At 38.3% G+C, this 27,355-nt stretch overlaps 1 protein-coding gene across 1 annotated transcript in view; it reads right to left on the bottom strand.

Annotated features, from left to right (window-relative positions):
* Nucleotides 1-13,859, bottom strand: part of OCRL (OCRL inositol polyphosphate-5-phosphatase) — a 35,866-nt gene extending 22,007 nt beyond the window's left edge. Inside the window, exons 1-11 of the mRNA XM_080795181.1 lie at nucleotides 13,828-13,859; nucleotides 13,314-13,403; nucleotides 12,532-12,652; nucleotides 12,281-12,442; nucleotides 10,914-11,015; nucleotides 9,428-9,542; nucleotides 7,795-7,911; nucleotides 7,503-7,690; nucleotides 4,857-4,968; nucleotides 3,368-3,477; nucleotides 1,732-1,867 (exon numbers count right to left, since the gene is read on the bottom strand). Coding sequence (XP_080651307.1) covers nucleotides 1,732-1,867; nucleotides 3,368-3,477; nucleotides 4,857-4,968; nucleotides 7,503-7,690; nucleotides 7,795-7,911; nucleotides 9,428-9,542; nucleotides 10,914-11,015; nucleotides 12,281-12,442; nucleotides 12,532-12,620 — 1,131 coding nt within the window. The 5' untranslated portion in view covers nucleotides 12,621-12,652; nucleotides 13,314-13,403; nucleotides 13,828-13,859. The remainder of the gene's footprint in view (nucleotides 1-1,731; nucleotides 1,868-3,367; nucleotides 3,478-4,856; nucleotides 4,969-7,502; nucleotides 7,691-7,794; nucleotides 7,912-9,427; nucleotides 9,543-10,913; nucleotides 11,016-12,280; nucleotides 12,443-12,531; nucleotides 12,653-13,313; nucleotides 13,404-13,827) is intronic.
* Nucleotides 13,860-27,355: the final 13,496 nt, after the last annotated feature.

Below are 27,355 nucleotides of genomic sequence, written 5' to 3'. Positions count from 1 at the left end.
AATATCTTAAAAAATGGTTTAAGAGAATTAAAATGAAGAAAACAGGGCAGACCACAAGTACAAACAAAAAATTAGGTGGGCTAAAAGTAGTTATCTAAAGGTTTATCTAGTTAATAAGTTCTTTGGAACTGTAGAGGCATTATAGGGTTAGTGGAAAGAACACCTATAGGCTTGGGAGTTAAACAGACAAGATTTGAATCTTAGCTCTCCTTCTAGTTGAATGTATGTAAAGAAGTTATTTAATCTCATCAGTTCCCCATTTGCTCATCTGTTAAATGAGAAATATTTAACTCAAAGTACTGTTATGAGGAGTAAATGAGATGTGTATAAATTTTTCATTACAGTCCCTGGCACACACTAGCTACTATTTGAGAAATACTTACTATTATTTTAAAATTTCAAAATGGGCAAAACTCAAGTCACAAGTGCCTCGATAAAACTTAGATTCTGTTCTAAGACTAAGAACTAATTCTATAAATAAAGGAAATACCCCAAAGTCATTCCCCTTTAAGATAGGAGTAGGACAAGACATGTTGGTGATAATCTGAAAAGCCAAAAGAATCAAATATACATCTATTATGTTCTTCACATGTCTTACCTCATCAATCCTCATAAGTAAGTGCCATTGTTATCTCCATTTTATAGAGGAGGAAACTGAGGCACAGGGCTGTTACATATGTTTTCCATGGTTACAGAGTTAGAAAGTCATTGAACTGGGATGCAAATCTAAGCAGTCTATCTCTAAAGTCCACCCTATCAAGCACTGCACTTTATAGATTCTGACAGATTACAGGACTGTAGGTCTGGAAAATCTACAAGAAATAATCTAAATGTACTAGCTGTAATAAATCAGTAAGATCCCAAGACATAACATACCATTAACATGCAGCTAAAATATACAAGTGAAAACAAAAACTACTCACATTAGAGATAAAAAAATTAAATAACTGGCCATCAATCCAGCCCAGGATGCAACAGTTAAAGAAAAATTTTAAAACTTGTGCTCCTGGGGGCGCCTGGGTGGTACAGTCGGTTAAGTGTCTGACTCTTGGTTTCCGCTCAGGTCATGATCTTGGGATCCTGGGATAGAGCCCCATACCGGACTCCACACACTTGGCATGGGATCTGCTTGGGATTCTCTCTCTCTCTCCCTCTGCCCCTCCTGCTCATGCTCTCTTTTTCTCTAAGATAAATAAATAAATCTCTTAAAAAATTTAAAACTTGTGCTCCTGGACAGCAAATTTCACTAATAGTATGGCTGACAACATGCCTTTTAAGGTAAGATACAGAAGTGGTTGTATGCCACCCAGTCAAATGCCTTTGCTCCTGCTGTCCCCACCCCTTCACCTGGAACCTCTCTCCCAGGGCTTCCCTTCCTTACTATTTATCTGATGAGAGGCTACTCATCCTTTAAAACGTAGCTTCCAATTCTTCCTTATGCATAACAACTTTAGTAGGAGTCTAAGGTTACCACCCAGCCATTATGCAGCATAAGAAATATCTGTGTCACTATAAGGCCTAGCACATTAAGAAGCATATGGACAGCATTTAGGAGGATTGAGGGCACTAATTTCTCAATGTTGCAAACAATTATTTGGTTATGGTAACATTTAGGGCTCACTGAACTACTGAACTGTTTTGAGTCTAAATGATGTTCTAAGAATACCTAACACACACACACACACACACACACACACACACACACAAATAAACGAACAAACAAGTGTTTACCCCAATATGGAAGAGGGCGCTAACAGGCTTGTGGTCACTGGTTTTTAGTTCCATATGACTCCGGTAATGAAGCTGATTAACATTTGTTCCTCTCCAAAGAATCCGGTCACACCAGGCTGGAACCCGACATTTCCCACTGCAAGTAAAGAAAGACATATAAAGGGAACATACCACACAATAATGTAATACATACCACACTGGTTCAGACCTGGGTTAGGTCCTTTTTTATATGCTTCTCCTTTCCTAATGATCCCAACTATAATATTCCCTATATTCAAGCTCTATAAAGGGTCTGTGTCTGCTTGTTTGCCACTGAATTCCCAACCTCTAGCACATTATCTTGTGCAAAGTAGGTGTTCAATGAATAGTTGTTTAATGAATGAATAAACAGTGCTCCCAAAATTCGCATTACAACTTCAACAACATTGTCCCAGGGGAAAATATAATAGCCTCTTCTTAAAATATCCTCAGAAGGTCAGGACTATATTCAGCACTTTGCTCGATGAACTGCAATGACATTTCACAGAGACAGACAACTAATAAAAATCTAAAAATCCAATCCTATATTCCAAGACTGGGCTTAATTTCTGGAGATAAGTAATAGTAGAGATTTGTCCTTTAAACCTAGACTTGCATGACAAGTCTAGCTTTTTCAGATAGAGATGAACTAACAAAGCATGCAAGTCTGAACATATAACAGCCCACAGATTACTAAGGTTAGGGACAAAGCCTATTCATCATTATATTAAAATAAGCAACACCTTGTACACCTGATCCAGAAGTGACACAAATAAGTTCTTATCAGTAGCTCTTCAATTGACTCTCAAGTCAGGTGAGTGGGAAAAACAAGGTGAAGTGCATAAGCTCTGCCAGTGTCACTTTTCACTTGCTGACCAGCTCCCTCAGGGCACAAGGATACAGACTCCTCTCCACCACACCCTAGTGCTCTGAGTCTACAGAAGCTGAATATGCCCAGGGATTTTCTCTTTCAAGCTTCTGGGCTCAGCCAGGTAGGACACCATAGGAAACGAACAGATAGCAAGTAGAAGACAGTTACCAGGAACATACTGACAGGGGCGCTTTACTGGGGGGAATTAGGAAATCAAAGCTCCCCTCTCCCACCAGACAGTGGTTCTTAGCTTTCTCTGGCAGTTGCAGAGGTTGGGCCCAGGCATCAGTATTTTTAAAAGTCCCCCCAAGAGATTCTAATGGACAGTCAGGGCTAAGAACCACTGTGCTGGAAGAACCGATCATGGTTCACTTTCTGGTGTTCTGAGCTAAGGAGCTGAGAAACAATTTGGAAAAAAAAAACATTCAGAACAGGATAATCAGTAAGGAAATAAGGGTAGAATCAGGAAGGTAAAAATCTAAGTCCGTTTAGATGACAGAAATAAGGCACTGCAGGCAGCCCATAAAACTTGAACAGCTCTGACACAGAAGAAGTAATACTTTCTTAAGATAAGCTCACCTTTAAGTTCACATGAATTAAAAACTCTTCTGTAATAGCACTGAGCCATTGAGTTTTTATATCTGCTTCTGGTGTAACAGAAAAAATTCCTAGTCCTTCACCAATGTAGTCAGACAGAAATAAAAGCAGGCCTGAACCCACTCCAGGAGGAGGTTCTTGTTACTTTACCTGGAATCCCATCGGTCTGTTTTAGAGTCATACTTATAAGTGGGGATAAATTTGATTTCCCCTTCGGTGAAGTCAGCAAAAGCTTTTTTCTGTGTGCGCTGAATATTTAGCTAGAGATGGAAATAAGCAGGGTAACACCATCTTAATACAAGTGATAATCAGGTTGATCATCCATTTCTAACTAGTTCCACAGCCTTTCCAACTATCAGATACATAAATGAAATTTCTGTACCTAGTGAATTAAAATCTTGCCATTCCCATAGCATCTAAACTTACCCACAGATAGGATGCTCATTATGAACACATAGCTAAGTTTTTATTGCTAACAGTCATCGGGTAGAATGGAAAAATGAAATACGAATAATCTAAAGTTTTCCCAAACTGGGCAGGAACCATCTAGCAAAATTTTAATTTAAAAACACACATACACACAAATGTGTGGATAACTCCAAAAGCCAAATTCAGTGAATTTGGACACATACATACAAATGAATGGATAACTCCAAAAGCCAAATTCAGTGAATCGTTATGGATCATTCTGAAAGTTATCCTCACTCAAATACTTTACTAGAATTACATAAGATTCAGAATTTATTCCAACTGTACCCCCTTTGGAAGCCTGACAGAGGAAGAAATGTAAAGAAATCCGCCAGCCAACCTCAATATGAAGAAAGATACAGCCAAAAAAGGCTCACTATAAAAAAAAACCATTCAACTACAAAACTCCTAAATTTTTACCATGTCTGAAGGTCAAAAAGGCTTACATAAGGATTTAAAGACATTAAAATCAAATCAAAACATTTTCTTCCTCCATAAGAAGCATTCACTTTTAGTAACCAATATCCAGAAGCTGAAGTAAAAATTCAAGTCATGTGCCAGGTTCCAAGGCAAATTTACAGAAAACTAGGTTTCTGAATATCCAGTTTTATATAAATGTTACTGAATCAATACTTTTCCTACAGGTTTTAACATCGATAAGCCAGATAGCCCCAACTTCTCAATCAGTTCCCATTAGCCACAGTCTGTGTTATTTATCCCAAACTTCTCTTCTGTTCTTCCCAATCTCCTCACAGGGCCTCCCTCTTTTACCTCCACACTGCTGCTAAGCCTGCCAAGTAATCACACAGCAACTTTCCCTGTTCCATCTGCCAAACCACATCAACATAGCTGAAGGCCCACTTCCTCCAGGAAGTACTCTCCAATTAACCCCACCCATTCTCCAACTTATTTATATAAATCTCTGAAATCTCTTCTTGATAAAGACAATGAACAAATGTTGTTTTTACTTTTTATCTCTCCTGTTCCTATCCAAGCACTTCATAAAAGCACTACAAACCTTGCGTGTATTACTAGTCATATGTTTTCTCAGGACAATGAGACCTTTCCATCTATTCCTAGAGTGAGACACACCTGCCACACACATATCTCATAAACCTAACAATATTGTCTGCCATTTAGGAAAGTACCTATAACATGAAAATTTACTCACCTGGTCAAATTTCAAGAGTCTCTGAAGGTCATTCTTGTTAATAAGACTCTTCACTTCATTGGCATCAGGCATACAAAGTCTATAGTTCAAATCTCCCAACCAGATGACAACACTGAAGATCAAGAAATACATAAATAGGAGTAGCAATAATTAGCATAAAAAGAGAAAATGGAGAGAAAAAAACTAGATAGATTATCGATAAGGGTTCATTTATCACTACCTGAGACAAAGGGTTTAAGCTACAACTTATCCTTCAGAAGGAAGTACTACCAACAACTGAGAAGGCCCAGGGATTACCAAATAGGTGGGAAGATAGGCATTCCATACATGAAGAACAAAGATAGGGAAATACAGTGTATGTGTGGGATTCAGAAGCCAAGGAGTTAACTGCCTAAAAGAAGCATATAGTTTATTTGCTGGACTAGTGCCAAAATTTTGTCTGGCTGCCTGCCAGGTCTCCAGGGGAAAAGAATCTGAACATTTTCTGCCTCTCTGAGCCCTGACATCTGCAGGCTCTCCACTAAGGTTTGCATGGTCTGAATGACAGCTCTCCCAGTCAGGACCCTAGCAAAAGTAGGTCCACAGCTCTACACTATAGCCAACCTGCCTATCCCTGCCCCAGATCCACAGTCCAAGTCGCAGACAGGAGGAAGACTGGCTTACCACAGGATTCTCAGGCTCCCAATCACAGCAACAGGTCCCTACATGTACTGAGAGCCCCCACGGGGAGACCCTGAAATTACCACTAAAAGGGATTCTCCTTGTGAGCTATCCCAAGTCCTGAATGGGGTCTCTTTGGCAATCTTAAATGCAACACGAAATTTCTGGAATTCTGAGGAAACAAATTTAAGGAATTTCAGGGCAACTGTTTATTAAATGTCAAGGCCTTGACTTTTTACTACCATGATACAGAATTGTATATGATCCTAATTGTTAAGATAATATGGAAACAGGCTAATATCACTACCCTTCCCTATTCTTTCCTCAATTACCCCACTCTGTTGATGCTAATATCCTAAATTATCTTTTCTTTTCCTACTAATTCCCATCTCAAACCACTCTCAGAATTTCAATTACCATTAGAGAATCGATTCCATTTACTATAGCACCAAGAAACACAAGATACCTCGGAATAAACCTAACCAAAGAGGTTAAAGATCTATACTCGAGGAACTACAGAACACTCATAAAAGAAACTGAAGAAGACACAAAAAGATGGAAGACCATTCCATGCTCTTGGATTGGAAGAATAAACATCGTTAAAATGTCTATACTGCCCAGAGCAATCTATACTTTTAATGCCATTCCGATCAAAATTCCACCAGTATTTTTCAAAGAGCTGGTGCAAATAATCCTAAAATTTGTATGGAATCAGAAGAGACCCCGAATTGCTAAGGAAATGTTGAAAAACAAAAATAAAACTGGCAGCATCATGTTACCTGATTTCAAGCTTTACTACAAAGCTGTGATCACCAAGACAGCATGGTACTGGCATAAAAACAGACACATGGACCAGTGGAACAGAGTAGAGAGCCCAGATATGGACCCTCAACTCTATGGTCAAATAATCTTTGACAAAACAGGAAAAAATATCCAGTGGAAAAAAGACAGTCTCTTCATTTCCTACCACCCAATCCATCCCTCAACTGATTTCTGCTTCTATCCTTAAGTCCTATTCTCCATGAACATTTCTCCCATATTATCATATCAATCCATTGTCGTCTAAATCTCCATTGCCCCTATTCTTAATAATTCACAGCCACTAATAAGAATATACATATACATATATATATACACATATATATATATATATATACAGTATATACAAAATATATACATTAATATGGGTAATGTAGTACACAGACATACACAATGGCTTGGAAAGAGACCCACAATAATAAGATGATATAGTCCTATATAATAAGTGTGCATGTATTTGTATGCATATAGAGAAAGGTCTAGAATAGCACTATTCACAGGAAATAAAATGCATGTCACAGATGTAATTTTAAATTTTTTAGTGGCTGCATTTAAAAAGTAAAAGAAACAAGTAAAAATAACTTTAACAATAAATTTCCTTTAAGTCAATATATCCAGATTATCATTTCAACATGTAATCAATATTGAAAAACTGAGGTATTTTACATTTTTCCCACTAAGTCTCTGAAATCCTTGTACAGTTTATGTTCACAACACATCTCAATTTGGTCTAACTACTTTCAATTGTCCAATAGCCACTTATGGCTGGCTGTCACAATGGACAGCATAGTTCCAGGGTATGCAGCAAAATGTTAATATCAGTTTCCTCTGAGAGACTGGCCGGGAGAGCAGAGTGATTTCTACTTTTAATTTGCTTTTATTATATTTACAATGAACATTTCTATTTTATAATTAAAAAACAATAAAAACTGACTCCAGCTGACAGATGCCTCCAGCATTACTCTTATATGGCCACTAACAGAATTAATCTTACCTCTGATAGCAAATCTGATTTCTCTGCCTCAATGAATCTGCTATTCCTCAAAAACCCTATCTTCTTTGTGACCCCAATCCCTAAATGGCAATCCTTCACTCTTCACAGTTTCCTATTCATTTAATCTCTTCTCAGCCCCACTATTCAAAGGCAAAGGAGATTGAACCACTCACTCATGTTTCATGATGTTCAGCTGTGGGAGGGTCTGATTTGGGACCACAAAACTCATACGTGCACAGATGTCCTTATAATCTTGATTCCTTCTCTCAAAGTCCTCCACGTGGGCAGCCAGGTGGGAGTTGACAATGCAAAAGGTAGTGTTGTGAAATACAAATCTCACAGCTACCCCACCTTTGTTTCCCTGTTAGCAAGAGTAATTATTCACAATTAGTACAAAGACACAACAAGCAGTTAAACGTCAAATGGACATAAATAATAATCAAGCTCATTTCCAAAGTAACTTGCCATTTTCCCCATGATTCCAGTTCCAACTGTTTCTGTAGCAACATCACGGATATATCGCCACTGGTCCTTTCTGGCAAATATGAGGAGCATCATCCCAACAAGGCGGACTAGTTGAACCTATGAGTTCCAGGGAGTTAGAAAAGGTTCATGTTAATACCACTCTTTGCCACACATCTTGCCCAACAACTGATTTTCCACCAGGAAGATATTAATGATGCTCAAATATGAATCCAAATCCTCTAATTTCCCAGTGGACCCCATAAAAAGGAAACAAAATTTCTCTGGGTAAGCTCTTATCTGACTCTGACCAGCAGGAGTTAAAAGTCTTTGGGGACATCAAGTACACTCAGCTCTAGGATTCATTATTTTAAACACTTATAAACCTACCAGGAGTAGACAGCATTAAAAAAAATCAAATAGGGGCTCCTGGGTGGCTCAGTGGGTTAAAGCCTCTGCCTTCAGCTCAGGTCAGGACCCCAGGGTCCTGGGATCGAGCCCCACATAGGGCTCTCTGCTCAGCAGGGAGCCTGCTTCCTCCTCTCTTTCTCTCTCTGCCTGCCTCTCTGCCTACTTGTGATCTCTCTCTGTCAAATAAATAAAATCTTTAAAAAAAATCAAATAAAAATCCCCTATCGCAGCTTGTTCCTTTTGCTTCTCCTTCTTAGTTTCTGATTTCCAATTTCTTAAGAAATTAAAATTTATAAAAGAGCAATCTTTTTTAATTTTTTTTTAAAGATTTTATTTATTTATTTGACAGAGATCACAAGTAGGCAGAGAGGCAGGCAGAGAGAGAGAGGAGGAAGCAGGCTCCCCACTGAGCAGAGAGCCCTATGTGGGGCTCAATCCCAGGACCCTGGGATCATGACCCGAGCCGAAGGCAGAGGCTTTAACCCACTGAGCCACCCAGGCACCCAAGAGCAATCTTTTTTATTCTGATTATTTTTAGTCTGAGAACTAGAGCTAGAAATACGTCTGAAATATGTGTTAAATCAGTGACCTATATTAGAGGAGTAACACCTTCAGGATTTTTACTACCTATATCAACTGTCAGAAGAAGTAAATGAAAAATATTCAGATTACTGCTTTCAAAGGGCTTGTATGGTAGCCATATAATTAAAATAACTCTTCTGGTAGCCTCTACCACATGCTTTCTAAAGACCAACAAATTGGCCCACCTTGCTAAAGTCAACTCACTTTTGATTTATAACAAATTTTAGAACTCATTTAAATTCTACAACACTTCCTGCTGATTCCACAGCATGCCCTATGCACCCACATGCTTCAAACTACTTTTCTATAAAGCATCCAGTTCTGACCATGTCAGCGAACAATTCTGATCTTAAACTCTTACTGTTACCTTACAAGTAATTATTTTAAGCTAATTATCATTCTGAGAATAAAATTCTTATTTTCTCTTAAAACTACCTAAACAATGAAAACATAGGATCAGAAAGCTCAAGAAAATTTTTTTCTAGAAAAATAGGTGTAAAGAATTAGTCTGCCCCATTGCAGTATTACACTCAGGGAAAAAGTCAATTAAACCATTCTTTTGGAACAAGTTATAGATAACAGAATAACTTATAGGGAGTTCTATTTAGTTGTATATTAAAAAAGAAAATGAAATGCAGCTTACTTTTTTATACTTGGCTTTGGAATGCAAACCTCTCTCCACCGCCATGGACCACTCTTGTTCTTTCACAGATTCAAAGTAGAAAAAGGCTTCTGTGCTCAAGTCCAGCTCTTGGAATCTGAAAAAAACAAGAAGACATGAGATCCATACATCTCCCATAATTATCTCTGTCTACCTCCTTTCCCATTTTCTGAGACATTAGGTGAAAAGGGAATGGGGAAAGAGACAAATTTTTATAGAACTGCTCTATTGACCCAGGTGATCAGTAAGGACAAGCAGCTTTCTTTTTCAAAAGATCCTCTATAAGTATATGCACCGACTATGCAAAATAAATCTTAAAAAGGGGGCGGGGGCCCCTGGGTGGTTCAATTGGTTGAGCAGCTGACTTCTGATTTCAGCTCAGTTCATGATCTCAGGGTCCTGGGATCCCTGCTCAGTGGCTAGGCTGCTCAAAGATTCTCCCTCTTCCTGCTCCTCTCCCTGCCCCTCCCCGGGCTTATGAACTCTCTCTCCCATAATAAATCTTTTTTTTAAAAAAGTATATGCAGGGGGTCGCGGGGTGAAGGGAGGAAAAAATGAAACAAGAGGGGACCGGGGAGAGAGACAAACCATAAGAGACTCTTAATCTCAGGAAACAAACTGAGAGTGGTGCCTGGGTGGCTCAGTGGGTTAACCCTCTGCCTTCACCTCAGGTCATGACCTCAGGGTCCTGGGATTGAGCCTCGCATTGGCAGCCCGCTCTCTCCTCAGCAGGGAGCCTGCCTCCCCCCCCTTCTCTGCTGGCCCCTCTGCCCACTTGTCATCTCTGCCTGTCAAATAAATAAAAAAAATATTTTTTAAAAAAGGGAAACAAACTGAGGGTTGCTGGTGGGGGGTGGGGGGAATAGGGTGGCTGGGTTATGGACATCGGGGAGGGTATGTGCTATGGTGAATGCTGTGAATTGTGTAAGACTGATGATTCACAGACCTGTACCCCTGAAACAAATAATACATTATATGTTAATAAAAAATTAAAAAATAAATTTTAAAAATATGCATAAGAATCTTGCCAAAGATCAATGTCAAAAAAACTAATCTTTACTTTTGTAAATCTGACATTGTCTTCCATAGAAAAATTAAAATAGTATTGTCTCCAAAAAATATATGCAAAGACTATGCAAAACATAAACAAAAAACAAAAAACCTCTACAAGGGACAACAGTGGAGCTTTGTTTATATATTCTAGGAATAGTCACTGTTGGACTTGACCTCAAGTCTGTTTCTATTAAGAATGCAGTTTTCTTTGCATTTTGAGAGGACTAGATGTTTCCTTTCACCATTTCAGGTATCATTTCTTTCTTATCTCATAAATTTGACCCACAAGTTAATTCTCACATATAGTCTAAGGTGAGTTTTTACCAAACAGTTAAAAAAGCAAAAGGAGGACAAAATGTCACGGAAACTAATACCAAATATATAGCCAAAAGGAAATTCCAGATGTGTTCTTTACCCAATGCAGTAGATATCAGGAGGATTTGAATCACAGTTCAGCCAAGGTTCCAACTCACTATCTGGAGACTGGCCATTCACGTTCCACGTTCCAACAAAAAATCTAATACACAACACCAAAAATTATTTGAAAACGAGGGTTAAGTATGAACCATTGAAGTTCTCTCATCGTTTTCATACAAGGGTATGTTCACAATAAACCAACATAATTTCTCAAAATGTTCTGCTATACATATAAGAAATGCTCTCACATGTAGAACACAAAGGCAGTGGGCTTATTCTCTGAAGTTTACATTAGGTGAACCCACAGAAAGGAACCAAGTCTCTATTTAAAAAATGCAAAGTTAATTGCTCTACCATATTTCCTTTCAATTAAAGTCCACCCAAACTTATACTTGGAGAGCTTGTGGATGGGAAAAAGGTATCTTCATGCTGTAAAAACATCTAATGTGGATAACTGTTCCATAAGGAGCTGTAACTGAATCCAAAAACTCACTTCCTGAAGGATTACAAGGACATCTGTGTAGGAAATTCTGTTGAGGCAGATACAGTATTAAGGGGGATAGCAGAATATAACTGTCTTAACTGTTTATACACAAAAATAAGCATCATGGGGAATATGAGGAACTACAGGTTTTAGCATAGGGGATACGGTTATAATTGAATTAGGACAAATGAGGCACACTGGGATAGCAGATGGGACCAGAATCTTGGACTATTAAGGGTATGTGTTGTTCACAAACAACAAAGAAAAATGTTGCTGCTTTGCACATCGGAATATACGCCATGCCACAGCACACACATTAGGTCCACAAAAGATACCAATAAGTAAATGTGAAATGAAAAATATGATACAGAAGAAAGAATCCAAGACAGACCTCTCAATCAAGAGCACTGGATGAAATTTTCTGTACTTAACTTATGCTAGTGGTAAGAGCAGACATTGATCTTCTAATATTGGTGAGAAAAAATTCAGCAGGACAGAAAGAAAAATACACTTGCTTAGGGAATGTGCTAGGGGATAATTCTCTAGTACATGTGAGCTTGATTTGGTTCTGAGTGGCTAGAACCATTAGTAGACATAGTATCATTAGTAGTTAGAAAATGCAAGGGAAATTGTAGCATTTGTGTTATTTTGTACATTTGTTATTGACAAATATAGAGACAGGGGCTTGAGCCAGCTGACCATTCCTTTTATTATGCTTTGATTATTAATTAAAATAATTAAAAATTTTATTATTAAATTAAAATTAAAATAATTTTAATAAAATTTATTAAATTATAATAATAATTATTAATTAAAATAATACCTTAAATAACAAATAACCATTTGTATGCCATACCTCAGTAAGTAGAAGAGAGACTAACCTGAAATTCTGAATGTTGACATATTCTTTCTCTCGCTTTGCCAGGATATGTTTGATGAGGCCCTCCCGCTGCCCAGCCTGGGTATTTGGTACAAAGAGCTTCCGCATAGTGTTGGTCACTTTGGGCTGTTCCTTGTTAGAAGCTTCTTTGTCACGTGGAAGCCTAGCAAATAATGAGAATTTCAAAAGTGAAACTGCCTATAATAAAAAAAAGTCTCCTAAATGGGAAACACGTTTTGAAACAGGACTTACATTCTATTCACTGAAGGGGGTGGTGGAGGGGGTTCCCGATGAATCCCTGTAGGATGATTTTGTGAATTAATTTTCTTGTCCAAATTCATAGATGAAAAATTATCCTCAAATCCAAGAAGCCCTAGTACACAGAACCCAGAGTCAAAGGGGGAAAAAATAAAGATAACATCCAATTTATCCAGGATAGACAGAGCTTTTCTTTGATCAGTGGTATTAATTTGATCATTATTTGCTCAATGGCATTACCAAATACAGAGGTACCATAGGGATACCCTGAAAGACTTGACATACTAACTAGAACAATAACAAGTTACATTAATTTGGAATAGTCTGAATATTAATAGCTAACATTTACTAAAGACTTAGCATAATGCCTGTTTGATATAAGGGATTATGTCATTATCTCCTTTAATTATCATAAAGACCCATGAAGCCAATACTATTAAAAATCTTCCCATATTACAGAAAAAGAAATGGAAGCTCAGCATTGTTGAGTAAGTTGACCAAGGTTATACATAACTAGCAAGTCACAAAATTGGGGTTTAAACCCAAGCAGTTTGGCCCTGGAGCCTGCAATTTTTACCACACAGCTAAGCAGGCTCCCGAGGAGCTAACATGCCACAGAAAGGATCAAGAGTGAACATCAGTCAATGGGCATGGACTCAGTAAAACCACTCCATAGCAGAAAGTGTCTGGGACTGACATTGTCTTATCTGTCCAGATGAAACCTACTTACTCTGCAATGATCATAGCAACCAGGCAAAAGAGAATCTTTACAGTACCTGAAAAAACAGAAGGTTTGTCCTTAGTGTCTAACTTCTGGTACCAGCTAGATGAGTCCTTTTGCTCTGGAACAAGAAGTTGTGACTGAGCTAGAGAGATAAAAGTCATGGTCAGAAACAGGGGAGCCCTTCACTGAGTGGGATTTATCATAATCAAAAGCCATTTACTCAGCACTCCTCAAATGCAGGACCCAGCAGCACTCTTAAACGTAAAGGAAGAGACAAAGAGAGTGAGGGTAGCTCTGGGATCATCTGGGAGCAGAAGGAGGATGATAGTCTTCAGTAAGCTATCCATGCTGTGACACTGAAGATTCTGGAAAGGGCTCAGTGTTCTTAAAGCTGAATAGACTTGTTCCCTAACCTAACCCTCGGTTCATTCCTGAAAGCAGAAAAATCAGCACTGAAGACTGAAGGGGTAAGGTACTTTGCTAATGGCTGCTTGCCTCTGCCTCAGCATGTCAGAATTTCACTGCCATTCAAAGAGCAGAAAGAAAACTTCTGAGTCTTGACTTACCTTCCTGAGCAGCAAGGACCTCCGAGAGGAACTTCAGACAGTGTTCCTCATCAGGGATTTCAAAGCGCCGCTCTCTGGTCCGATCTCCCTGAATCCGAATTTTGCAGCCACCTAAAAAGAAGTGAAATCCACACACATATAACTATGGAATACATGCTTTCTTGGGGTCATACTCTCAACTTATCAGTTGAGCAGGAGAAGGTCCAGATCACAAAAATTCTAAGACCTCTAATGTAGGAAACATGCCTATAGGATCAGGGGATTGGGTGGATGGGGGAACAATACAGGGAAGAAATCTACAGGGCTGATGAACTGTGTCAATAAGCAGCCCAATTATAGTGATATGACTCATACTAAAAACAGTTTTCCTATGTTCTAATATAGCTCCCCAATGTCAGTGCAGGGACCAAATTCTAACAAAAGATCACTTCCCCAACCACCCTCCTCCCATCTCCCAGTTGGAAATTCCTACCATTTCAAAGCCAGATTATATAGTAATAGTATCTGAAGCATAAAGGGAATAAAGAAAACAAGATGGTTTGCTCCTGGGTATAGACTGTACTTAGGCAATTGAATTTACAAACTAATTTAAAAAGAAAAGAATAGTGGGATTGGTTTGAATTATTATGAAAAGAAGCATCTATACCTCATTACCTCAAGTAAAAAGTGCATGTTTTGAATAAATGTACAAAAGCAATATAATGACCTATGACCAGGAGTGGTCTGGTTCAAGCATAGCCAATTGGAAAACAGTATAATTAGCAGCAAAGTGATCTAGGACATTAGTTTCTTATGTATATAACATACTGTCTCCCTTTTTCTGATGCCCTAGTTATCATATGTATCAATCGTCTGGATATGCTAATCCAGGAAACCTATGTGCTTGTTTATATTCTTATTTTAACTGATTTAGTACATATATTGCTTTCTCATGCCCCTGGAAACCATAAGTTCCTTGAGAGCAAGAAGTGGGGCCGCACATACAAGTAATCCAACACAACACTTATGATGATCTCCTAGGGTTGTCTGGGACTGAAGGGCTTCTCAGGACTCAGGACTTTCAAAGCTAAGACTGGGAAAGTCCCAGGCAAACCAGGATGATTGGTTACTTTGCTGGCGACAACACTGTCAGACTTCACAGAGAAAAGGTATTTAATAGACAACTGTTGAACCAGACTCCCTCACACTTGTAAATGAAAGAGATGAGAAAATGAAATGAAAATCCTTGTTTCTTATGTTGGAAATCCACTTCTGAATCTCTCTTTCCTTTGCATTTCTTTATGTTTCTATCTTCATAGATTTAGTGATTAGAAGAAAAGAGATAAAAAAGAAAAATGTAAGAAAGAAGGCACCCAAGTGAACCACAGATAAGAACATTAGTGAGGGTGTTACCATAAGAAGAAAAAACAAAGGTCATGAATAAAGGCTGTCAATTATCACAGCCTTGAAGATAGAGGGGAAAACCTCCTTTGGGGCACAGTCTTCCCTTTCTTGGATACTTTATATAAAAAATAGAAGAAAATTAAAAGATAAGTTTCTATCTGGTATAAACTTAAACAAGAATACATAATCTCTTTCCCACAGTCCTTGAAAGATATATTTTAGCAAATATAAAAAATACACTGACTCATTTAACAGAAAATTCCAGAAGTTGCTTACAAAATAACACTGGATACTCTCTCACCATGTTGCATAGGAAAGAAGACAAATTACCCCATGACCCAACCTTCTACTATTTTTCCTTCCAAAACCCCCTAGCCTCTCTATATTAATCAACAAACTTCTCTGAACACTCCCTGTTCTCTCAGTAATTCTCTCAACAATCTCTCAATCTCTCAGCAATTCTCAACTATGGCTGCGTTAGAATTACCAGAGACATTTTTAGAAAATGGACATTTGGGTCTCACCCCAGCCCAATGAAGCAGAATCTCAGAGGGTGACGCTCAGGTACTGGTAGTTTTTGTAATACTCCCCAAATGATTCTAACGTGTATCCAAATTGAAAATCAAAGAGTCACCTGTGAAGTGGCTGGTCCCTGGATGCTGTTTATGGTCTCTCACACCCTATGGAATTTAAGACTGCTGTCCTTATTTGTCCTAATGCCATCTCCAAACCATTCCCTCTTCTCCCTCAGGACAAATCCTTTTTCCATTTAGGTTCACCCATTGGGTTATACCAGCTTCTTCCCTTCTCTCCTCCCTCTATGAGATCATGTACCATTCTCCCTACAATTTCTGAATCTACGATTCAATACCCAACTCCTAAGACTTTCTCTCCACTCAAACTCTTGACTTAAATTTGGGTTCCTTACAAATTAGTGTAGAAAACACAGTCAACATCTTCAACTTCCTCATCCAATGACCTTGGCCCACCACCTTAGCCACCTGCTCCTTCAGTCCCTACTGGGATTTCCCTCAGATATACTCTGAACCTTTTAATCATAGAAACCATCACCTCATAAATCTCTAATTGAAATATCCCATTCTGACCCGTTACTTCCAGCTTACTTGCTCATATGGGAACCTCCAGCCGACTGATCCCCTCTCTACTTTCTTAATATCCATTTGCTAACTCCTGCTTTCACTTTCTATTTTGTCAAACAGATGTCATCATTAAACTCTGTTGCAAAAGTCCAGAACTGCCTTATCACCCTGTTCTTCCACAGCACCTACTGCCTCACCATCCTGTTCCTTCTACCTGGTTAACTTTCAACCCTCAAAAATCCAACTAACTGCCTTACTCCAGAGGGAGTAAACACACACACACACACACACACACACACACACACACACCCCATTATAAAATGACTGCTAACAACAACTGGGCCCTCTACGATAGGAAGTCATCTGTTTCCACAGTCAACTAGTCTCCCACTACTATCTGGGACAACCATTTCACACCTCTTCATTTATCCTTAATTTTTGGATCCCCTCTTCTCAAACCCTCTCATTCCAAGTGGATTGCTTCACCTCATGCTTCAGAGAAAATGGAAGCCATCACATGGAAACCTACCTGTATTTGTACTCCAATTCTCCTTTCCATTCTAAGGAAGGGAAGTCCTCCTATTAAAGGCCACCTTCTCTTTGAATTATAATCCCTCCAATTCTCTCAGGAACCTTACACTCATGATCATTTCCCAGACACCTCCCCCCAATTATCTTTAACCTCCCTCTTTCACAGGCCCCTTCCCATTAGCATTAAATTGTATTCCAAATCCTATTTTATTATTTTTTTCATTTCATTTTATTTCTTTTCAGTGTTCCAGAATTCATTGTTTATGCACTACACTATTTTAAAAACAAAAAACCTTCCTAGACCCCGTATTTCCCTCCAACTCTAGTCTATCTCTACACTCCCCTCCACAGCAGAGGTTTTTTTTTTCTTTAAGATTTTATTTATTTGTCAGAGAGAGAGAGAAAGAACAAGCAGGGGGAGCAGCAGGCGCAGGGAAAAGCAGGCTCCCTGCTGAGCAAGGAGTCTGATGTGGGACTCAATCCCAGAACCCCAGGATCATAACCTGGGCCAAAGACAGATGCTTAAACGACAGACGCTTAAACGACTGAGCCATCCAGGCATCCCTCACAGCAAAGCCTTAAAAAAAAAAAAACACAGTCACTACTTACTCATGTCCTATTTCTCTCATTAATCCATTCCAATATGACTTTGGCTCCCACAACCCTTTTAAAATATCTTTGTTAAGGTCACCAATAACCTCCAAATTGCTAAATCCAATAGATCCTCTTCAGTCGTCTTATTAGACCTATCAGCAGAAATCAATAGTTAACCAGTCCTTGAATAATCTTTTCGGAAGGCTTCTATGATATTATACTCATTTAGCTTGCCTCTCTCTGATCACTAATTTTTTAACACCCTTTGAGGTATTTCCTCCTCTATCTAACCTGTTAAAAGCAGGGTTCCTTAGAGTTCAATCTAAAACCTTTCTCCTCATTTTCTATCAGCATTGTCCAATACGGTAACCAATAATCACATGTGGCAAATGAGTACTTGAAATGTTAACTAGTGTGACTGAAGAAATGAACCTCATTTTATTTCTAATTAATTTAAACAGGCACATGTAACTAGTAACTACCATATCTGATAGCACAGCTCTATGTCCAGTCACATCATCTCTCAGGGTTTCAAATACCATCTATGTGCTAGTGGCCCAAACCTTTCTTCTGAGCTTCAGATGTATACATTCAACTGTCAATTTATCACCTACACTCAAATGTCTCAAAAAAATCTCAAACTAAACATAACTAAAACTGAATTCACAACCCCCTCAAAGGAAAACTTAATCCTTCTGCAATGTTCTTATTTTTGCAAATGGTACCATCATCCACATTCATGCCAGTAACCTAAGATTCATCCTTGACACTTCTCTTCAACTCACTCCCTATGCCCAAACCAATCTGTTGCTTTAATCTCCAAAAACATTTAACAAATCTGTCCACTTCTCTCCATTTATACTGCCACCATGCTCATATTCTAGATCTTAAAATCCTTTTTTTAAAAAAATTTTTTTTAAGATTTTATTTATTTATTTGACAGAGAGGGAACACAAGCAGGAGGAGCAGCAGGCAGTGGGAAAGGGAGAAGCAGGCTCCCTGCTGAGCTAGGGGCCCAATGTGTGGCTCCATCCCAGGACCCAGGATCATGACCTGGGCTAAAGGCAGATGCTTAACCAACCGAGCCACCCAGGGACCCCAAGATTTATTTATTTTAGAGAGAGTGTGTACATAAGCCAGGGGACAGGGGGAGGAGGGGCAGAAGGAGAGTGAGAGAGAGAATCTCCAGTAGACTCCCCGTGGAGGACAAAGCCCACTCAGCCAGATCCCATGACACTGAGAGCACAAACTGAGCCAAAATCAAGGGTCTGACGCCCAACTGACTGAGCCACCCAGATGCTACTCTAGCTTAAACTCCTAAAACAGCCTCCTAACTGGGTTCCATGCAAATGATGACACCCTGGCATAAAATCCTTCATATTCTTCCCATTTTTTAAATGTAAAAATCCAGATTCCTTAACATGCTTACAAGATCTTACTGGATCTGGCCTTAGCCCATCCTAACTTGCTGCCTAAGCCTTGTTCCAACCACCCTGGCCTTCTTTCACTTCAAAGAATGTGTCAAGCTACTTCCCCAATTTGGGGGCCTTTACACATGTAGTTCCATTTACACTGGCATACTTTTCTCTCCCCTACTTTTACCTCTCTCTTACTTAGCCCCTCTGGTCTCAATTTAAATGTCACTTAAAGAGGCCTTCCCTGACCATATCACCTAATTTAGTTAACTCTCTTATAAACTCTTTGTATTTCTCCTTGAGAGCATTTATCAAAACTGCAACTATGTAAGTATCTACACCTATCAGTTCAAAGTCTGTTTTCTGTACTGACTGATGGTATAACATGACTATATTGCTTTCTGATACATCCCTAGAGCCTAGCACAGTGCCTGGCACATAGAGGGTATTCACATTTCATAGAAAGAATTAATTCATTATAGGCATATAGTACCAAAAAGCACAGAAGCAAGAACAAAAGCAGGCGCAGCAATCTTATCTATGTTGTTCTCCACTGATTCTGCAGCACTTAGAACAGTGCCTAGCAAATAGAAGGCACTCAACAAGTATTTGTTAAATAATGAATAGTAAGGGAGGATTTAATATTAGGAAATTAGTATAATATAGTCCAAGAGGTCAAATAAGGAATAATAATAAAATCATCTTTATAAATAGTATAAAGACATCTGATAAAATTCAATATATATTTATGATTTTAAAAACCACATAAACTTGAAATAAATGCAGTTTCTTAATATGGTTTTTTAAAAACCCTATCAAATCAATATGCAATCATGTCCTCAACAATGAAGCACCACCTGAGGCATTCTTACTGAAAACAGGAGTTAAACAAGGATTATCATCATTATTTAATATTGGTCTTAAAATTCTCATTGGTGAAATGAGACATGAAGCAAAACTAATAGTTATAGGTACTAGAAAGGAGACAAAATTATTATTTGCAAATGATTAAGGCTGTCTATCAAAACCAACAAAATAATCAGCACCCCCAAAATTTTAAATATATTTCTATAAAGTGACTGGATAAAAGATAAATATCTAAAACCCGGTAACTATTAGTTAGTACAGTGATACACCATGTTCCTTGACAGTGTCTTAATTTTATAAAGGACTTAATTTAGTAAAATCTGGCACATACTTATGGTGAAATATTAGTCATTAAAAATCATGTTTTTAAATAATTTTAAATGACATGGAAAAAGCTCACAATATAAAGTTAAATGAAAATGTAACACAAAAACTACATATAAAGATTCCAATCATATAAAAACATAAAAGACTGGAAAGTGACACATAATAGTGTTACCTATAGCAGTGATCTCTAGATTGCAGGAACATAATTTCAATTTGATACTTCAAACTTATCTGAATTTTCCAAACTGTACATAATGAAGATATATTTATTACCTCAATAATCAGAAAAATATAAAATGTTTAATACCAACATCCAGACAATGGGAAAACATATTTACATTAAAATCAGGCCTGCCTAACAAACCCAGGGCCTCCCTCCTGCACATAGCATATGCTTTAAAGGTTTATGTATGAAGCTCAAAGATCAAGATAGAATCTGGTTTCCCTGCAAATATTACTAAATGGGCAGAAATAACAAAGGATTTTATTCAAGTGGTTACTGATCCTATGATCCAGTAACTCGAACCCAGTACAAAGCAACACATGGCTAATTTCTATGTAGGAAAAGCCAAAAGAACTAATGCTATAAATAGGTGTTTATAAGAGAAAAGGCACAGCTCAGTTTAACTTTTCGGCTTTGGCTCAAGTATCTATTTCTACGGAACAGGACATTTTGGCATCTTATTTCGTCAGCAATGTCAGTCACTACTGAACTGCCTTTGCTCACATTTTGCTCTTTTAGTGTTGTTTCTGTCTTCTCCTTTGTAAACACAGTAAGACATAGATAGTAAGTTATTTGCTCTCTTGGATACCTGCAGAAATCAGCAGCAGGGTTTATTTAGCTTTTTAGAACCAACCCTTAAGACTTCTAAAATCCATGACCAAAGAAAAGAATAATAAAACCCAAATCAGAAAAAGTGTAACTGAACTACTCAATACAAATTAATGGTAGCAAGGACAGGGACTGTTTCTAAACAAAATTATGTACAACCCATAGCCTCAAGGTAAGGGCTAAACCCCACTCATCCAAGGACTCAAGCAAGAGATAAGGCAACCAGTTTGATTTACATTCATGTGGTCACAAACTCCTTTCCATAGCAACCACTGAGTAGTCAAGGTAGCATTCAAGTGTCCATTTTCTCCTCCCCATAACACAGTACAATTAGATGATAAACAGAGAACAGCTTGCACAGAAAGTCAATGATAATTTGCTTCAAACAGATAAAAATGAGAAAAGTGAAACAGTGAGAAGGAAGACTGTGTTCTTTCTGATGAAGGGATGCCTTGAGGGGATGGAGCTTAAATGAAAGATCAAAATTATTTTAAGGAAAAAGAGGTAGCCTGAGACAAGCAATCAATCAAACTGAGTCCCTCAGTAAAAGAGGGACTCTATGGCCTCCCAAAATGATATAACGAATAAGGGAAACCATTATGATTTAATATGCAAAAATAAACAGCGAATGAGGAAAACATTTTAAAATATAATAGCAGTTAAAAAACAAAACCACTGATGGCAAAAATACTGATGGCTCAAAGAAGTTCAGCATTAGAGAAGCAGATCACCTCTTCAACTTTTTAGATTCTTGCCAGCCACTTGCTTTTTCTTATGTTTAGACTAAAAGTTTTTAGGGGGCAAACTTAATTTGTATGGCTGCCTTAAGAAAATGAAGAATACAGGATAAAACGGTAAAATCAAAACGTGCCCCAAAAGGGGTCTTAGTGGGTATTCAATTAAATATATGTTGAATGAAAATAAATTCCATTCAGAATGGTACTCACTGTTTGAAGCTATATCAATCAAGAGAGTTTCTTCTGCTTCTGAGGGAAAAGAACAAAGAACAGGATCAGGGAAGAGAAAACCATTCATTACAACTAAAAAAGGTATATGCCTAAGTAAATAACTGTTTCTCTCAGTCACCACTCCTGGGTCTTAGAAAACATTTTAAAAATCCTTTGCTTTTTTTGTTTAGCATTTTTAAAAATGGATTTTGGAAGCACTAGCTTCTAAAGATTATAAGAAATTCAACTAAAAGAAAACTAAACTGAACAAATAACCATATGGAACACCTCAAACCAAATTAAGGAACAGCAATAGTAGGCAATATAAACATGTTAATTCAAGTGAAGATGAATTTAATTCCCCTCAACTTTAACATACTGATTTAATATAATCTAACTGTGTCACTTGGTTAATTCTTTTTTTAAAAACGGTTTTATTTTTATGTGATTTCTACACCCAACATGGGGTTCAACACCAAGATCAAGAGTCAGTCATATGCTCTATTAACTGAGCCAGCCAGGTGCCCTTAGATAATTCTTATAGAAAGCCAAGGTGCACCTGGGTGGCTCAGTTGGTTGAGCGTCCAACTCTTGATTTCAGCTCAGGTCATAATCTCAGAGTCATGGGATAGAGCCCTGCATCTGCATCTGGCTCCATAGGGCTCTGTGGGCTCTGTGTGTGGGGCTCCCTCCACCTCTGCCCCTCCCCCAACTCTCTAAAAATGAACAAATTTTTAAAAATCTAAAAAAAAAAAAAGCCATGGAAGTGACCCTAAAGGCCCAGAGGTGAATTACTTTCTTAACTCAGATTTTGTCTCTGAAAACTTCCCAGTGATCTCATTTCTTCTGCCTCTGCCTCATTTAGGATCAGAGAATATCTGAAGCTCTTGACCTTCAGGCTACAATTAATACCTGGGGTCTGGCCTATCACACCCAACAAGAAGTATAAAACAGGGCAAAGCACAGTCTCCAAGTTCAGTTCTATTTTCTCCCAGCTGGCTCTCCTGGACTTCCTTCCTTCCTTCCTTCCAGTGTCTAGATGCAACCCATCTCTTCCTCTCTAACTTCCCTGGGTTTGGCCAACAGCACCTGTAAGACCCTCCTGGCTAGTTGAACTCTGGGTACTGACTCCTTAGGATTAGCCCGGATCTACCTTGGCCAGATGGAGTAGTCTCAGCCTTTTCTAGATCCCTCACAAGCCTAGATTGTATATTTGGTCCCATTATTCAGCTACTACAGTAGCTACTGTAAGTAGTTGTCTGATATTAAAAAATAGCCTCAATATTCTCATTAGCATGAGACTTTCAAGGGACAATAGTGCATCAAGACATAAGTACTAAAAATTTCTCACTGTTCTTCAGTAACTTTAATTATTTAAAACCAAGTACTGGGGTGCCTGGATGGCTCAGCTGGTTGGGCATCTGCATTTGGCTTAGGCCATGGTCCTGGGGTCCTGGGATCGAGCCCAGCATCGAGCTCCCTGCTCAGTGCGGAGCCTGCTTCTCCTCTCCCTCTGCCACTCCCCCTGCCTGTGGCTCTCTCGCTCTCTCTCTCAAATAAATTTTAAAAAACTTAAAAAAAAAATAAATGAAAACCAAGTATTTATAGACTTACCAAATAGATGCAACAGGTTGGGAAACAGAAAGGGTGTAAAAACAAGGAAGTAACTGTTCCTTTTGTTATGGGGAACTACGATGTTTGTATACACATATTTTCTTAGATTACAATCTAACAATCGACCATTTCCTATTAAAAAGAATACTAAGAGAAATAATGTAAAACGAGGTTGTAGAAATAGTACAAAAAGGTACAGAGTTAATAGGATGCTAAAACTTACTGAGGTCATGGCTTTTCACCTCCTTAAAGGGCTAGGCATGTAATAAATGATACTACACCCTGAAAAGTGAAATGACCATAGCAACTTACTATGGCATGCAGATGTCTTGTTCAATATGTCCCTCTCACACAGTGCAAGCTAAATGGCTATGATTTCATTCTTCTATATAATGTGGATACTATTCATTGCAGGTATTTTTAATTCTTAATATATATTTTCTTAAAAAGTCAGACCCATTTAGTATTTCTATTTATAGGAATAAATCCTAATAAGAGATATACAAGGAGGTTTATGTACAGAGATATTCATCACATTACTATTCAAACTAGCGAAAAAAAAACCCAAATGTCAAACACTGGAATAACTACATTATGGGCTATTCATAAAATGGCATATATATGACTATCAATAGCATGGAAAAACAATCAGAATATGACGGCATAAAGAACACACAAAAAACTGCATATAGTATGAGTTCTGCCCACCCTAAAAGTTACATGTGTAGAAGAAAAGGAAAATGTTAGGTGTTTATCCCTGAAGGATAGGAATGTACTTATTTGCTTTACACTTTTCCTGTCTTTTCAAACTTTCTACAGTATATGTATTACTTCTGTGATAAAAATAAGATTCTATGAAACTTAAGAAAAAAAATCTATGTAAGTTAAGATTCAAGTTTTTCAAAAAGCTACAGTTGATACAGAATACTTCTTTCTGATGACGACAATGAACCCACTGGAAACATAATGCATTTGTTCTCTAGTAATCAATTTCCCTTCTAGAGCAATGTGAGATAACAGAAGCAACAGCTCCCACACAAACCTCCCAAATTTTGAGTCTCATTGTAGCAGATGAAACAACAGATTTTCTGTTCTTTGTCCCCAAATTTGCAGGCAGGAAGCCAAATATTTCCTCCTTGGGAGTCAATTTTCTTATGATTCACCAATGTCAAGGTCTGAGAATCAGCACAACTGAGTGTAAGGTATTAAAATCTGGTAAGGCTTGTTGCCAAATGTTTTAATTTCAAATAGTGCGGGGAGAAAGTGCTGAATGTGTGTGAATCCAAGTGACCTTGATACTTTACAATGAGCAGTGTGTTTGTTAAACCCAAGAATGTCATTTAGATCCAAACATAGGTCGATAAGCATAAAAGACTACCATCATAGGTAACAGACTACATACACCTCTAACCCCCAACCAGGGAAGCAGGTGAGACTATATAAGTATTTCAGTACAATCCTTCAGCACTCACAGACAAAGCATCTTCTCAATAGTAGCTTAGTAATGTTATCATTTTATGAAAAGAGTAATACATTTCATTTTATGTGCAGTGACAAATTTAAATATGTATGGTATTACACGATGCAATAATGACCAGGGAAAAACATTATAAAACTAGCTAGGCAATTAAAGCTAGTACCTTGAACACATCTGAAGTGGCTATTTATAGGAATGATATCTTGAACATGCTGTTCCTTCTCGCACAACTGGATTATTAACCTAGGAAACAGAAGAATGCATCAAGGAATAACTACTGAAAAACTCAAACATTTAACAAAAAATATATTGCGTGTTGTTACACAAATCTAGTCCATATTTATTAGACTTACTGTATTTCATTCCCTGGATCTGAGCAGCGTGACAGCTAGAAATTGCTCTAGATCTAAGAGGGTATTAGTGATGATTAATATCTGAATACCCACACATAAAGAATATATAATAGACTATGTCCTAAACACAGCTTATGATCTTAAAAACAAGAATTATAGTGCATACACATTTAGAGTATGCATAGCAGAGTGAAGAGTAGCTAAGTGTGAACTCCATGAAGATAGACTTTGGTTGTCTTTTCAACATAGTATTTCTAGTACCTAGCATAGTCCCTAGAACTTAGCACTCAAGTTTGTTGAATAAATGAATTAGAAATTTCATAGATTAGCCTTCAGATTATATTCTCATGGCTTTTTCCAAACAATGGTTCTGTCTCTTCAAACAAGTAAATAGGTTCAGGGAGAAGTACGAAGAGGTGCCCGGCCAGCTGGATCAGTTAAAACAACCCATGACCAACAGGGTAGCAGATATCACAACCAGGGCTTTTACATTCCTTGTGCTTTCACTCTGGCTTCCAACTTCATGCTGATGTTTCTAGGTAAACAGGACTGAATTTGGCCCCCAGTATGAAATGAAAGACTTCTAAATGTATTGCTACGTACTCCTGAAATATTAATTTTCATTTACTACTTATTCTTAGTGGCCCAGAATCAAGGGATGACCTACTGGTAAGCAACCATTCTGAATATCTCCTAGCTTCCCCCAAATCAGTCTTCAGATGGTACTTTTTGCCAGAAACATTCTTTTCTTCCTGAGACCTAGCTCAAATAACACCTCCTCTTAGCAGGTTCTCCTAATTGTCCGAAGCAGAACCAGTACCCTAATCCTCTTTGTTTACCCCTCTAATAAAGCACAAACACCCTCCATTGCAGTTATATTTATTTCCCTCACTGATTTGAGCTCCTTGAAAACAAAGACCTTATCATACTCAGTTTTGCTTCCTGCCTAATATAGATGCTCAATACTGGGTGAATAAATGAACCAGTTTAACTAAACTATAAACAGATAAATTTCTAAGCATAACTTGTTCAGCCTCTGACATTAAAAAATGTCATTGTTTTAAGGGGTTTTATTTCTAGTTTGTTGTCTTTTGGGGGGACTTGTTTTGGCTTTATGAATTTTTACTTCAAGTGTGTTAACTTTAAAGGAGATAACATGGGGAAGGGAATTGTCTAGACAGAACTAAGTGGAAATAAAAATATTAATGCTATCTTTCTGCTCTGATTCTGCTTACCTAATTTGCAAAGGTTCATATTTTAAGGTGATTAGAGGAATACGGGGCATGCTCCTTTTTTAAAAAAATATTTATTTGTTTTAGAGAGAGAACATGTGTGCATGAGTGGGGGGAGGGGCAGGGGGAGAGGGAGAGAGAGACTCTCAAGCAGACTCCCCACTGAGCGCAGAGCTGGACATGGGGCTCAATCTCAGGATCCATGAGATCAGGACCTGAGCCAAAATCAAGAGTTGGATGCTTAACCAACTAAGCCACCACCCAGGTGCCCTTGGGCAGGTTCCTTTCAGCCTGCAAAGTTCGTAAGTTGAGCAGAAAGTTCTATAAACCCAAATGAAGATCAGAAACTAGATAAAGACTGACAAAGCAAGAGTGAAGGAGGAAGATCTGACTTTTGGGAAAATGAACACAAACCAATATAATCTCAAAGAAATGAAGATGAGAAATAGAGTGTTTGAGGGGTGCCTGGGTGGCTCAGTGAGTTAAAGCCTCTGCCTTCGGCTCAGGTCATGATTTCAGGGTCTTGGGATTGAGCCCCGCGTCAGGCTCTCTGCTCAGGAGGGAGCCTGCTTCCCTCCTCTCTCTCTGCCTGCTTCTCTGCCTACTTGTGATCTCTGTCAAATAAATAAATAAATAAAAATCTTAAAAAAAAAAAAAAAAGAAATAGAGTGTTTGACATTGGCAGTAAAACTTCGACCGGATTGTACTGTGAAAAGCCATTATGAAGGTGCACCTGGGTGGCTCAGTTGGTTAAGCATCTGCCTTTGGCTCAGGTCATGATCCTAGGGCCCTGGATCAAGTCCTGCATTGGGCTCCCTGCTCAGCTGGGAGTCTGCTTCTCCCTCTGCCCCTCTCC

This window comes from Martes martes (genome assembly GCF_963455335.1).
Source record: "Martes martes genome assembly, chromosome: X".
Taxonomy (NCBI): Eukaryota; Metazoa; Chordata; class Mammalia; order Carnivora; family Mustelidae; genus Martes; species Martes martes.
This window is presented reverse-complemented; position numbering and strand designations above follow the sequence as displayed.